Below are 15,759 nucleotides of genomic sequence, written 5' to 3'. Positions count from 1 at the left end.
TCTAGGTCAAAGGTATGGTGAACAGAAAATTACACTAACATGGCATCAGCACACTCTAGCAGACGAAAACAAGATGGTGACCTCCAGCGGTCGAAGACAAGATGGCGGAAATGACATCATACCAACTGACGATATATATCTTGGTATTGGTGGTGGCAGTTCAGTCTGCAGGTGGCTTCTGTGCAGAAAGGATCTGTCGGTTTTTATTTTTGCTCTTATCGGTTTAGAACCAAGAACGGGAATCGATATAATCAATCAGTATATTAATAAGTAATTTTGTTGGTGAAATTTTAATATTTTTTTCATTTAAATCAGATAAAAAATAAAGATTTTCAAAATGGCGTTCGTAACGATAGTAGATACAGTTATGACATAATTCAAAATGCGGGCGTGATGTAATATGTTTTTATTACATTTTATTGAGAATTTTTTAAGTATATTAATAAATCACTGGTTTACTCTCACCGGGAATCGTACCGAGGACCAAATTGTTTAAGTAACTAAACATTTGAAGTAGACAATTTTTCAAATATTTTTTCGAATGTTTTCTTAATTTCTAGCATTAAAATTACGGATTTTCAAGATTGCAGCCGTAACGATAATTGCAACATTTATAGAATCCAATATGGTGGGTGTAACGAAAAACGTAATGATGACAACATACTCAACCAAGATGGTTGACATAACGAAACATGCGACAATCCAAGATGGTGGCCGTAGCGATATTTCAACGGTGTCTTTTTAAATATTTAAAATTAAAATTATATTAATTGAATTTTATTTTTTAAAATTTTTCATTAAAATCGGATAATAAATAAAGATTTTCAAGATGGCGGGCGTAACAGAAATTGCAACGGTGACGTCATAATCCTAGATGACATCAGCATCTTATTGGAGGCTGTAGACATGGATGCTTAAGCCTCTTTTAGAAATTTGTGTTCTTTCTAAGGCAAAAGTATTTTGAGGTTTTTCAAAATCTTAAGTTTTGAATTTTTCAAAATTTTGAGATTTTTGGAGGAATTTTTTTTGGCGAATTTTGGGCAAATTTTGGCAAATTTTGGCAAATTTTGACCAATTTTGGCAAATTTTGAAGTTCAAAGGCCAAGGTCATGGTCAAAGGTCAAGGTCCAGATCAAAGGTCAAGGTCACAGTTATCCAAGATGGCCGCCATGACGTCACAATCCAAGATGGCCGCTATGATGTCACGATCCAAGATGGCGGTTAGGCTCCCGGCTCCAGCGCCTGGCGCCTGCGCCCGGAAATACTATTATATACTACTCACTGATATTTAAAAACTGTCAATAAAAATCAATAAGGTTGATAGTTTGTTAAAATTAATTGCCAACCAGTCACACATTTCAGTAAAAATATAAAATAAAAAAATCATTATTTAAGGCTTTTAAAAAATGTCCAGACCACTCGCTTTTCACCAAGGGGACCTAGGTACGGATCCTGGTCAAGTTAAAAATTTATTTATTGCAACTTGGCGGATGTTTCCGTGAGACGGTGTTTTCTTATGTGTAACATCTTAGCTCTCTGTATTATCGCATTTGGTGGGAGTAATTTCGTGGATAAAAAAGAAGTCTCGTGAAACGGAAATATGTAACCATGGTGCTGTCACCAGTGGCGTATGACGCGAAACATAGTTCACAAAGCTAAAAGGAAACTTTTTAGGATTAATTGTTTAGTCTATTTTTAAAATATTAAAAATATATATAATAAAATTCTTTGTTGAAATTCTGGTCCAAAGCCGGGGTTAAATATCTTTAAAGACTTTTACGCTTTTATCGGTGACGATTCATTATAAAGCTTAACCTTTTGCTCTGCAAATCGAATGATTCTATAGTCAACGTAGCTGCTCTGGCATGGAATTTTTGCAGCGGGTGCGGAATTTAGTGTATTTCGCGTTACGAAATGTATTTTAAAACACAATTTTCGTGTTTTTATTACTCTCGGCATTATTTTTAAAAAATCTACAATAAATTTATTGTACATGTTTCGTATTATAAAGTTACTAGCTGCAATCCCCGGCGTCGCCCGGGCTGAACGCAGGGTGATATACAGGATGTATCAAAATTCATGTTACAACGCTTGAGGGTAGAAAGCTCTTATTATTTGCAACCATTTTTGCCAGTAAACATGTTGCCGGAAACGCGTAGTTAAGCCCCTGTAGCCCCAGAAAGAGTCAGCGTAGGCAACCCGTTGGGCTTTGTGCGAGACAGACGATGCTGTGGTGAATTACGTGTTTACGACGCCGGGCAGCGCTCGAGAGGACTGTACGATGTCGAATGCTGACCCCCGCCACTTTTTACTTCCGTTGGTGGCGCCCTCACCTCTTTTCTTCCGTTCGTGCCGTGCCATAGCACTGCGCAGCGTGACATCGCAGTGTCGCAGTGTGTTCTGATATCACTGGTGGTCTGTTGTTGACTGTTCTGTCGTACAAGCAAACTCGTGGTGTCATTTCTTTCGCTGTGGTTCTGAAAAGGGCGACGTTTTAGTGGAGCTCAATAAAGTACATATTTAGTGAGTACACGGACATGCTGCTTGTTTACGGGGAAGCTAGACAAAATGGAAGAGCCGCCCGTCGTCTGTACGAAGAACGATATCCGGGTCGTAGGATTCCAGCTCACACCATGTTTGCAAGACTTACTCAGCGAATGCGTGATACTGGTACATGTGCCGTCACAAGACCAAATGCTGGTGCCCCACGCAGGGTTCGTACTCCCAGTTTTGAAGAAGATGTACTTCAGAGATTTGAGGAGAGTCCGGATACAAGCACAAGGGCAGAAGGTTCCGATGTGGACGCTGACAAAATGGCTGTTTGGCGAGTTCTTCATGAGCAACTCTTGTATCCGTACCACCTTCAAAAAGTGCAACATATGGGTCCGGCGGACTATCCTCTTCGCATGACCTTTTCTCGTTGGTACATTCTAAGAGTATTGAGGAACCCCGAGTTAGCGGTTTTATTCAGCGATGAAGCCAAGTTCACTCAAGACGCTATTCTCAATTCGCACAACAGTCATGTTTGTAATGATGTAAATCTGCATGCAACGTGTGTTACAGCTCGCCAGGAAAGTTTTTCAGTTAATGTGTGGGCCGGTATTGTTGACGGCGTACTCATCGGGCTTTTTTTATTCCACCACGACTTACTGGCGCCGGATACCTCCACTTCCTTCAGAACGAACTACCAGGCCTTCTTGAAGAGGTTCCATTGCATGTCCGACGTGTGATGTGGTACCAACATGACAGGGCACCACCTCATTTTTCCTTGCAAGTGAGAGAGTATTTAAACCAAACATTTACAAACCGATGGATTGGACGAGCGGGCCCTGTCGCATGACCGCCAAGGTCACCGGACCTAACCCCGTTAGATTTCTTTCTGTGGGGTTACGTAAAATGGCTTATCTACGCTACGCCAGTAGAAACGGTAGAAGAGCTTACACAGCGAATCATTGAAGAGTTCGAAATCATAATGTCGACTCCACACATGCTCCAGCGTATCCGTGAAAACATGATTCGCCGTTGCCACCTCTGTGTCGCTCAAGGTGGGCGTGTTTTTGAGCCGTTGCTTTAGGCTGTCACGTTGTTAAAACGTATGCAGCAATTTCAATGTTGTGAAACAAAGCCGAAGCTGTCATTGATTTCAGAGTGAAATTAAAATCTGTGCCACGATCAAAAGGTTATTTCTCTACTCGAACGCCCGCACATCCACAACATAACACCCTACAACTGGTTGCCTACGCTGACTCTTTCTGGGGCTACAGGGGCTTAACTACGCGTTTCTGGCAACATGTTTACTGGCAAAAATGGTTGCAAATAATAAGAGCTTTCTACCCTCAAGCGTTGTAACATTAATTTTGATACATTCTGTATTGTCCGCGAGTTAAAGCCAAATGGGTAGCGCCATATGACAGTGTGGTGGCCATAGGCAAAATGACACGCAATATACTGTTCGTATGTCTATGACATATGATTTTCTGTTTACCCTTGGCGATCGGTTGAACGGTCCACTTGGTGTATTAACTTGCTTTTTGGTGTTATTTCGGTTATATCGCAATTCACCATATCATTTTGTTCGTACCAATGAGTCAACACCACAAATTTTTCAATCAACCAAACTAAAAACCAAAATTGAGATCTAAAGCAGGGTTTTACACTCTTACTCCAGCCAATTCCACGACTCCTCTTTGTCCCATATGTATTATCTTCCTGACCCATTATCATCACTTATCTAGCACACATTACGTATCAAAAAACAAATCAACACCATGTGAACAATTCTGCCTGTCAGAAAATGAAAACTAATAAAATTTATATATATATAATATAATCATATTATATATATCGCAGAGGCTACCGCCCCCTCGCCCCTCATGACCGCCCACCACATCATACATGCGCGTGCAATACTTAATACTTATTTGGCTACAACACTAATACTTACATTTTAAATATCGCGATATCTTTTGAATGAAACGTGCGAATTGAATAATTAAAAAAGTTCTAGAAAGGTATTGAATTCGTCTTGAATATTCAGTAATTTATTTTGATAAGGATTAATACCATGGTACACAATAAAGAATTTTTGAAGCGACGGCATTTTAATTATTTAAAAAAATAAAAGAAAACACTAATTGTGAGATAACTACAATAGTTAGACATATGGTTACGCGATATTTTTTGAAGACAATTATATGTTCTGCAAAGTGGTAGTACATTGTTTTGTTCTATAATCAATAGGTTTCGCAGCGGACGCCGTGTAAGGATTTTTTCGGGTCTTTTTTTTTACACCTTAGTTACCTTATTAGACTTTTAGTAAGGATCCCTAATTTTATTGATAATATAATTTAGCCTTCCTCGATAAATTTACTATCCAACACTGAAAGAATTTTTCAAATCGGACCAGTGGTTCCTGAGATTAGCGCGTTCAAACAAACAAACAAACAAACAAACTCTTCAGCTTTATAATATTAGTATAGATTTGCAACATAAAAAAACATGAATTTGCTCGTTACCGAGGTTATAAGTATATACGTCTCTGGCGAGTACTATAAGACTTGCTCACTTTTTTTTTCCTGGGTGCATTCCGTCACTGTTTCAACCCATCGTTCCAACCCACATCCGTCTCTCATGACCTTGAATTAGACAAGGCGTTAAGCTCTAGTTCACTCATGTCCAGCAACCTTCTTAACTCATTTTCTTGAAGGACACTTGAAAAAGTCAACTTCAGGTGAATCACTTTTCCTTCACGCTGGTCTCTGCCATCATACCAGGGCTGGAATGTGAAAAGTAAGTTTGTACTATGGATGGGAAAGTGAAATCCTTAAATCCTCAAATACTATAAAAGGTTTAGTGTCCGAAAAATGTAATATTCGAGAGTAAATATTAAAAAAAAAAATTAAAGAAGGGAAATTCAGGAATACAAACACTAGCACCTGTATGGTTGACAACGACTATAAAAATTATCTCTGTAGAAGCTAACAAATTTCTTTTTTACCAGACACCAGATGAAATGCTTTAGGAACGAGTGTTTAGTACTTCAGGGAAAATTTATAGATTCTGACCCAAAAAGAAATGTATATATTCTAAACATGTTAAAATGCCTTTTTATTTAAAAAAAAATATTGTGTTGCTTCCAAATTAAATTTTCTGTGTCTTTGTTCATATAGTACTGAAGTCATAACTCTTTAGATATGCAATGGGATTCAAGCCACTCTTTAAAGAATAGAATTCAAGATTCCATCATTCCATAATAAGAGAATTCAACCCATCACTGCTATTTACATGTTTTTAATTGGTTATGGATTTGTTTCATTTGTTTCTTGCAACATATTTTTATATTCTAATAATAAAACTGTTCAAGGCAAAAATTCTGTACAGTGGATGAAATGAAGAAACATAAATGTTGTAAATGGCTATTTACATTATTGAGGATTAAAAAATACGGTTTTTTACATTTTTGTCTATTTTTTTCTCTTTAGATGTTTGCTAGAGCATCAATTGAAAACTACTTGACGGATTTTGATCAACCTTTTTATTTTGAAAGGGCTTTGGCTTACTTAAAACCTAAGCTAATTAGAGTATTCCACCATTAAGAGAAGAAAAAGAGGTAAATGTAGTTTCATGACAGTTAATTATATCTCTGAAACTAATCAAGCTAAAGAAAACATATTTGGTACCAATATTAAACATACAAAACCATCCAAAAAAATCTAAAAGCAATATCTAATTGGGAAAAAGGGTAAGTATGATTTAAAGATGAATAATAATATTTCCGAAATTAATTAAGCGTAATAAAACATATTAGGTACCAATAATAAATATACGAATACAAACAACCACAATAATTTATTTTTCGAAATTCAACCCGTAAGGAGTGAAAAAGGAACAGGTATGTTATTTAGTTTACTAAATATATCTCCCAATATAATTAAGCGTAATAAATTATATTGGGTACCAATAATAAACATACGAAAACTACCAACTTAAAGCTTTATATTTTGCGAAATTCAACCCCTTAGGGTTGAAAAGGGGGAAGGTATATTTTAGGGTTAATAAATTATACATCCGAATGTAATTAATGGTAGAAAAAAATTTCAATAATAAATATACGATTTATACCAACCACAACTTTTATAATTTATGAAATTCAACACCTTAGGGGGTGATAACGGGGTAAGTATGTTTTAATGATTAATAATTATGTCTCTGAATTAAATTGAGCGTAACTTATGATATTGTTACCAATAATAAACATATGAAAATACTAACCACAATTTTTATATTATGCATACTTCAAAAGTAAGGGATGAAAAAGGGATAGGTATTTTTGTAGGATTAATAATATCTCCGAATATTATTAAGGGTAGTAAATGATATTGGCTATCAATAATAAACATACAAAAACTACCAAACAAAATTTTTAAATTTTTAGAATTAAACCCATAAGGGGTGACAAAGGGGTAAGTATGCTTTTAAGAATAATAATTATATTTCCAAAATTAATCTAGCATAATCAATTATATAGGTTACCAATAATACAAATACGAAAACTACCAATAACAAATTATATATTTTGCTAAATGCAACCCCTAATGGGTTCACAAGAAAATTATGGTGTTAATAATAATAATAATAATAATAATAAATAATTTTCCAAAAAAATTAACCATAATTAATTATTTTTGGTGCCAATAATAAGAATAATAAAATTACAACAATTTTAACATTTTGTGAAATTCAGCCCCTAAGGGGTGAAAAGGGGGTAAATATGGTTTGAAGTTAATTAATTTTCGGTCCTAAGATAACCAAGCCAAGCAAAAGATACAAGGGACCAATAATAATCATATGAAATCACCTACAATAATTAAACAATTTTACGAAATGCAACCCCTAAGTGGTGAAAACGGGTTAGTATGATTTTAAGATAAATAATTATATTCCTGAAATTAATTAAGCATAATGAATTATTTTGTATACCATTAATAAACATACGAAAAAATTACAAACCAAAATTTTACCAGTTTGAAAAATTCAAACCCTCAGGTTGGTAACAGGGTTAGGTTTGTTTTTTTAAAAAAAAAGCAACACCTTAAATTCATTTAGAAAAAGAATATATAAACTAAGAACAACTTGCATATAGAGTTACGTATTGATTTTTTTTGCGTTTATTAAAATTTGGCTTTTGATAGTGGTTAAAGCGGGAAGTCTTCTTTTATTAAAAAATACCTCAAAACTAATAAAGTAAATTGTAATTTAATGGTTAAATAGATAAAATATTTTATTATTATTAAACTTATTTGCAAGATTCCGCCCCTAAGATGTAACGGGATTAGTTGAGGTTAAAGAATAAAATGCATATTTCAGAATCTGCTAGATCTTATAATTAGAAATTAAGATTGAACAAATTTACAATTTATATTTTTTTAAGTTTTCCGCATTTCGTATTTAAGGTTGTGAAATGGGAGTAAGTTATGTTTTGTCATAAAAAATTCATATTTCATAGAAAATAAAGCTGGATGTAAGAATCTTAGAATCAATAACGTAAATAATTAATAACGCAGAGTGTACTTTTACATTTTTTCGATATTCCACCTAAAATCAGTGAAACGGGGCACGTTAATTTTTATGGTAATAAAGCATTTAACAATGCAAATTAGGAAGAAGGTTAAAAACTGATCAAGAATAAGTACAAAATTATGATTCAATGTCATGTTTTCACCTTTACCATTTTTACATATTCGACCGCAAATGGGGCGAAAAGGCAGTTAATTATATTTTACTATTAAAGTCGTATTTTTGAAGCTAATCAAGCAAGATGTAACTTATGTGGTATGATTTATATATTTACCAACTCTTTTTTACAATTTGCTGAAGTTCTTCTTTCTATAAAGTAAAATATTGTAAATGTATTTTAAACATAAAAAATTGTATCTTCTCATTACATCAAACATAATTTAAGATATGGAAATAAAAAATAAACATACCTTCAGCTACCTTCTCTTATTCCACGTTCTCCGAAATATCACCTATTATTTTTAACAGGAATTAATTTTATTTAAAAAGTTATAAGTTACGAAATCAATTAATTCAGTATTGGCAAGATAAACTTAAATCTAATATAAGTTTATCATAATTATTTTGGAATTCAATCTGCGGTAAACACAGGGTGAGTTTGCTTTTTGTGTGGTTATGTGGTTAACGGATATTGCCATATTAATTTAGATCTGAATATTTATATTGGCATTCGTGTGGGAAAACAAGAGATGGGTAAAAAAGTTGGGTTTTTTTTAAAGTAATACTAAGCAAACTAAGAATAATCTAATACGTTGGGTAAAATTTGATATCGTACCCTTTATTTCAAATAAAGATGCGATTGTATCAAATATAATTTAATAATGGGATGTATTTGTAATACGGTGAAATTATTTAATTATTCTAAGAATAGCTTTAACCACAGTAAACGAAAGTGTTTGCGTTAACTATGGCATATACATAGTTAAAATAAAATATACATACATGTTTAACAATTATTTTTTATTTGTCTATCTCGAGAAATGAAAAGTATTTAATTGTGATTTCATCAAAGTAAAAATATACTCGAACACTCTAAAACTGAAGTTTTGAAATCAGATACTGGATATATACTAAAAATTAAAAAGGCCAACTCATACCTACTTTAAAAATGTCATACTTAAACTCTTTTTATGAAATTAATATTTTATGCACCTGACAAATTATAGTGTCTGTTTATTTAGTAAAAATGTTTGGAATTAATCACCTACTTTTCTTTAAATTGTAAGATTTTAGAAATACTCGGAAATTTCGCAAGGGAAGCCGTGGACTTTAAGCTATTCAAAACATATAATATTAGATTTAATTGTATGTGATAAAATTTTACATACCTACACACTTGTAACGTTCTTTTCACTAAATATTTTTCTACTGAAGAAATTAATTGCGTGAGAACAAATAAAAGAACGTTAAAATTATTTTGAAATATTTAAGAAACATTAGTCTCAAACATTAATTATGACTAAATCTTTTAATTTTTCTTAATTCTAGTCTGTTTCGAGGACACTATATACGGATACTTCTGTTAGGAATGAGGGAAGTATGGGATGTAATCAGACATGAAATATTTTAAGGAACCATCCAAGAATTTGCATCAAGTGATTTTGTAATTCATGAAAAACCTAAATCAGTGTTACGGACTGGGAATCAGATTTGGGTTCTGTAGAATGTGAATTCAGAATTTAGAGACATTTTTCCTTATTTTGTCAATTTCATTGGCTTTATTATACATATATTTACCTAAATTTATTCATTTTAAATACTTACAGCTAAAGGAATACAAAACACCGACATAAATGTGTTATAAATTATATGTAACATATGATTTGTCTACAACAGAAACTTAAATTGGAAGGTGAAAAAGAAAACTAACAATTCTTGTGACTGCTAACAAGATTGAAATATAAAAGCGTGTTATGTGTGTGCTACTGCCAAGTCTCGTATATAAAAATTTACATGTATGTTTTACCCGGGATTCGAATACAGAATACCTCGCTACGGATGTCGGCAATCGTTTATGAGTTAAATAGTCCAATAATTCATTTATTCTCTATAGCTAGAAAAAATATCACTTATTGATATAAGCTTACATTATACCATCAGCCTAGATTGTATAGACATCTTGCCACTCGGGAATCGGTCATACGTTTTTATATAATATTAAACTTATTGACGTTGCCAATCAAAATAACTGAACTAAAGCAATACATGCTAAGCAACGGGGTTAAATAGATACATGTCAAATTAACGGTGGTGCAATCGTATAGGTTACAGAATATTAAATATTAAAACTTATTATAAATATAATTTATATGAATTATAACGTTATATCACAGGGTCTTTAAACATAACCATTTGTTGAAGATATCAACTGCAATACCGCTACAATAAAAGCACCTGTGGAGTTGCTTGGCTTCTGAGTTGTAGCCAAGAAAATCAAGACAATGGCCTTGAAAGTCTGTGATTTTCAATAATCACTACTTTTACTGTATTAATTAACACAGATAGCGATTTCGGTTGTAAATAAGTGTAAACCCTTTTAAATTATGAAAATTTGTTGCACTGAGGGTGTCGACGGGTTAACATCTTTCGCCCCTCGATGATAGGCCACGACTAACACCCTTGAATGAACAAATTCCCCACAAAAATGTTGTTAAATAGCTAGGCGTACACATGAACAGTAAACTTCTATGGCACGATCAGATAGACGCGAAATGAAAAGCAGATTTTACTAGACCCATGATGCATTACCTCGCCATGAGTAAACTATTAGGTAGCTTTTTTAAAAACGATATTATAATTTATAATAACCTAATATAATCTATAATAACGTACGCAGCGCCAGTGTGTGAAACAGTAGTCGTTACGCATTTATTAAGGTGAAGATAATACAGAAAAAGAGTATTCGTATCGCAGCAGATGCGGCTGTGAAGGATTATTAGGTCAGAACTGCTCAGAAATGTTATTATAAATGTGAAATAAGAAGTAATCCACTTATTTCTTTTCTTGGGAGACATGATCCAGTAAATATAACATGCCGATTGGTATTCTTCAACCGAGACCTCCGTAGGCGCGCTGTGGTTGGCCGTTCTCCTAGCCAATCACACCGCGAGCAGGCCCCAGCTCCGCCATTGCGAACCGGTGAGTAAATACTCTCCGTAAGATGTTAACAAAAATAAAAAATAAAAAAGATATCACGTTTGAATAACTAATTTGCAAATTCAAAATAGTCTGAAGAACGCAGGTGTATGAACTGCCCCGTATAGCTCACTGTGTGCCCTATGGTGAAGGTCACAGCCCGCCTGGCAGGCCTCTCTTCCAGTGCCGGTTGTGTTTCTGAAAGGCATAGGATTTTTAATTGCCCAATAAAAACCTGTATATGTATAATACAAATTCTTGTTTCTCCATTCGCTTGTGACTCATATATACCGACAGTTTCCTTAACTCTGAATAGTATTATCCTATTAGTAATTATAGTAGCATTAATTAGTACTTATGCCCTAATTATTAAGTAATAACCTTAGTAAAACAAAAAAAAATCTTTTTTAAAACAGAACAAAAAATAAATAAAAACGAAATACAAAATATAAATTTAATTTATTGTATTGAACTTAATCTTAAGCACTGTGCGCATACGTTTCGGCTAAGTGCATTGCAAACATTGTACGATTAATTTATGTAGTGCCTGGTTTAAAAGATATTGATCTTCTTTTTCCTAGGATTTTTAGGTGCTGTCTGACAATGGAATGAGTGGTCGGTATACTCCCTTGCCACCAGAGGCGCATACGTCCCTGGCCAAAATAAAAAAATCCAAGTTACCAACCCCTCGCATGGCAGACATATTTTATACTCTGACCAACTCTTCATCCAAACCATCCTCTGTCTCTTGTACTCTCCTACGAAATTAATGCATGCCCTTGCATCCCACATGGATGCGCCTAGGGTATTCCTTGTGTCTATGCAGGTTTTATTTGGGCCCAAATGTACATAGTTTTAAGTATTTTCATGAAAGAGGAGTTAGTCATGGATTCAATTTCTGACGTGGCTGGCCAATCCCGGGAGAAAGCACACGATGCATGTGACCCTCTCCCAATATGGCCAATCCCTAGCGTGACTAGGCGTAAAGTCTGATAGGTCCCTTCCTATCCTGGACCCCTCCTACAAATAAACGTAGGGCGGTATTCCAAGATGTTTGGGTAAGGTAGCGAATAAGCAAAGGTTTTTTTTGGGGGGATACAACCGTAACCTAACTCGTGAGCCATATTACAGAACGTGTTTTAATTAACGGTTGGCTCCGCGAGGCTATAAACTGGTTTCAACCCTTGCTAGCGGAAGTTTCACAACCACTGATATAACTGTTACGGCAAAAATACTAGAGATACCAGTACCATCGCACAAAAATAGAACCACCTTTCTAATTTTCTCAAGTAATTTTTAAGTTGCAATTATATCTTGTAAAGACCATTAAAGTGTACAAAATGTATTCCAGGAAAGTTTCATCATCATAAGGTTTCATTTGGCTCACCAACACGCTTGGAACGTCCCCCGATTATCACAAAAATTATAATATATTCGAGTTAATGGTGTCAGACGCTAGTTCACCATCTGGACGAAATCAATGAAAAAGTGAGCTCTACGCATTACGGAATTGGGGCAATATATCGAAAATGGATAAGACATCAAAATCCGTTCCCTTAAAATAAAAGACTGGCCGTGTACTATCGTGCACTAGGAAAGTGGTTAGAGTACAGATGTAGCATATTCAACACCTAAACCCTTATTTTTGTGTCTTGGAATACCGGCCTTAGTTAGGTTAGGTTCGGGAAACGGCAAGCTCACCGGACCACCTGCTTGTGGCGCTCCACCCAGTACTTGATGGCCGAGCGGATGAGCACCTCCTGCTTCTTGGTCAAGCCGTTCGGCCCCACGGAGGAGCCCTGCACCGTGGACAGCGCGCCGCCCCCCTGCCGGAAACCCGAGTACTCGGAGGCGCTGTTGTAGATTCCGCGGATGTTCGTGTCCAGGGTGTCTGCAAGTGTTTGGGCTGAGTTGCAGGCGACACGAACACTTGTACAAAGATAACAGAGTTAGCAGGCTTTCGCGGCCATTGTCTGAAGTTGCGTAACTTCTGGGTTGTAGCCACATCAAAGGCGAATATTTCACCAGTGACGTTTCGTTTAAATACTCCCGCCTTTAAATACTCTCGCTTGAGAGAGGGGTGCTTTTCAATTGGCTGCAGTTGTGGGCCAATCAGAGCCTTTATTTCTTCGGGTTGGTCAGTTGGTTTGGCCAATCGGAGCTGGGTTTCTGTGATTGTCTGTGGCTGCTGGCCAATCAGTAGCATCTTCTATGTTGGTTGGCTGGGCTTTTTGGCCAGTCAGAGGCGATCTGTCTTATGTTAGATGCAGAATTAGGTTCTGAGGATTTATGAATAGTAATTTTCCATGTTCTGCTTAATTTGTTTAAATCTTCGCCTTCGATGCAGTTACAACCCAGAAGCAAAGCAACTTTATACATGGATGGTTATAGCAAAGCCATAAGCATTTACACAGAGGACTAGATACAATTTGTCTGAATTTTAACACATGTTTTTGTTTAATTTGTGATAAATAAATGCTGCTGTAGTTGGTAAGTAGTATATAATAATATATCTGCGGCTGGGTCCTGGGTCCAGAGCCTAAACCGATGTCCACAATCTTGGATTGTGACATAATGGCGGCCATCTTGAATGATGTCCTTATTACACATTTGTTTACTACCTACATCTTGGATTGTGATGTCACAGTTGCCATCTTGAATTGACTTTGACCATTACCTTTGACCTTTACCTTCACATTGGTGGCCATATTGGATCTGCCATTGAGTTTTCTGAAATCTTGGTTTCTAGAACATTCCACCTTCTTAAATTCTAGAACTTTCTGCAATCTAAAGCCCCATTCTATAATATTGCATTTTTCATTATGGCCGCCATCTTGAAAATCCGTAAATAATATCCTATTTTAATAAAAAAATTATAAAAACAAATATAAAAAATTTAAGTCATATTAAAATTTTTCCAATATTTTGAAAATAAAGTAATTATTATACCATTTTAATGGGAAAATTATTAAAATTCATAAAACAATTATTTAATTATTATTTTAAAATGTGACAAGTGACCTTGAATTTGAACTTGACCTTTGAACTTTACATTTGACCTTGAACTTTGAACAAGAAACTTGATCTTTGATCTTGAACTTAACATTTGAGAATAAACTGTTGAACTTTAACCTAGACCTTTGACTTTGACTTTGACCCGACGGCCATTTTAGATCCACTATTTGGTTTTTACGCCATTTTGTGTCTGCCATCTGTGCCATTAATTAGTAAATTCGACACGATATATTTTAAATTTTTATTATGATTTTAAATTTTTTTGTGTGGAAATTTTATTTGCTCTACTATAGTGTGATTTTTATTTTGTTAGTCTGGTGTACTCCTCTGAGTTAAACTTTGTCTCAGTGCTCTGAGGCCCCTTTCCCATCGGCGTATCGGATATTTTGCTGGCCTAATCCCTGACATGCAGACAGCTTACCGTTTCCCCCGCCTTCAGTCACGCCTCAAGCCTGTAATATCATTTCTCTTCGTGACCCTAACTGCATAGACAAGCCTGTAGCTTGCAGGCGACCAGTTCTCAGAGACGAGCTGAGATTGGCCTTTTTCATCACGTATTAGTGTTGTGTTCGCTCCCCTGCAGCCACGACGAGGCGTAGATTCCCAGCAGCATTGTATGTTACCCCCCCCCCCCTTCGCGGTTCCAAGTAAGACCAAAGACCGGTCGTAACCCCCTGGGCACCGGTGACCGTTCCCAAGGTCTCTTCGCAAAAACGAGTGCCCTAAAACTGAGCACAAGCGCTACCTACCGACCAAGTCGCGAACTTCTCCGCTGACCTACCCTCTAGGGCGCCAGAGAGCAGCACTTGCTTTCCCTTGAGTTATATGGACGCCGTGGTCGAGTCGATTGTTTTCAACTCAGAACCCGCCGACAGATTGCTCTACTGTCGCCCAGTGATGCCAACTTCAAAACTACGGCCAGAGTTTTTTTTCCGCCCGCATTCGGGCAAGTTCAGAATCTTTCGGCGGCCCAGACCTCCCTCCACCTGTAAGAGCCGGCGCACACTTTTAATTACGAGACGCGTTTCTCCGTGGGCCACTTCGCGCCGCGACTGCAGACGGACCGTTTGATTATCGGCGAGTCGACGAGACTCTGCAAAACTTCCATCCAGCCGCAACCGACTATGTAGTCGCCTAAATGAGGGATGCTATCCCTATGATCTTTTTCAAGTAGTTTAGTCCGTCTGCGTAGTATAAAATGTAATAGTTATTTTTTTTTAGCCTTTATTTTTTTTTTTGAAATTAGAAATCATCCGCGTCCTGCCGCGCAATTCGCGAGCTCCAGACCCTGGCTGACTCCACGACTGCAGCGTGCTGGGCAACTCCCCTGTTTTGGTGAGTGATAATTCGCGACCCCCCCCTTTTTTTTCCCTTAAATTTTTTTGGGCATTTTCTGCCCCATAGACTGCCTGTATACAAGTTCTAATCAGTTTTGATTTGGACTGTTGCAGACAGGGTCGATGACGGGGAGAGACTGATTGCTCTCATCTCGTGCCCCCCCCCCCTTTCCTGTTCCGTGGGTCACATTAGAAG

At 36.2% G+C, this 15,759-nt stretch overlaps 1 protein-coding gene across 1 annotated transcript in view; it reads right to left on the bottom strand.

The window, feature by feature from the left end:
* Positions 1 to 15,759, bottom strand: part of LOC134529303 (odorant receptor coreceptor) — a 234,963-nt gene that overhangs the window by 54,719 nt on the left and 164,485 nt on the right. Inside the window, exon 5 of the mRNA XM_063363212.1 lies at positions 12,913 to 13,102. Within this exon, the coding sequence (XP_063219282.1) occupies positions 12,913 to 13,102 (190 nt within the window). The remainder of the gene's footprint in view (positions 1 to 12,912; positions 13,103 to 15,759) is intronic.

Source organism: Bacillus rossius, chromosome 2 (genome assembly GCF_032445375.1).
Source record: "Bacillus rossius redtenbacheri isolate Brsri chromosome 2, Brsri_v3, whole genome shotgun sequence".
Classification (NCBI taxonomy): Eukaryota; Metazoa; Arthropoda; class Insecta; order Phasmatodea; family Bacillidae; genus Bacillus; species Bacillus rossius.
The sequence above is the reverse complement of the archived record's forward strand: the minus strand, read 5'-3'. Positions and strand labels throughout refer to the sequence as shown.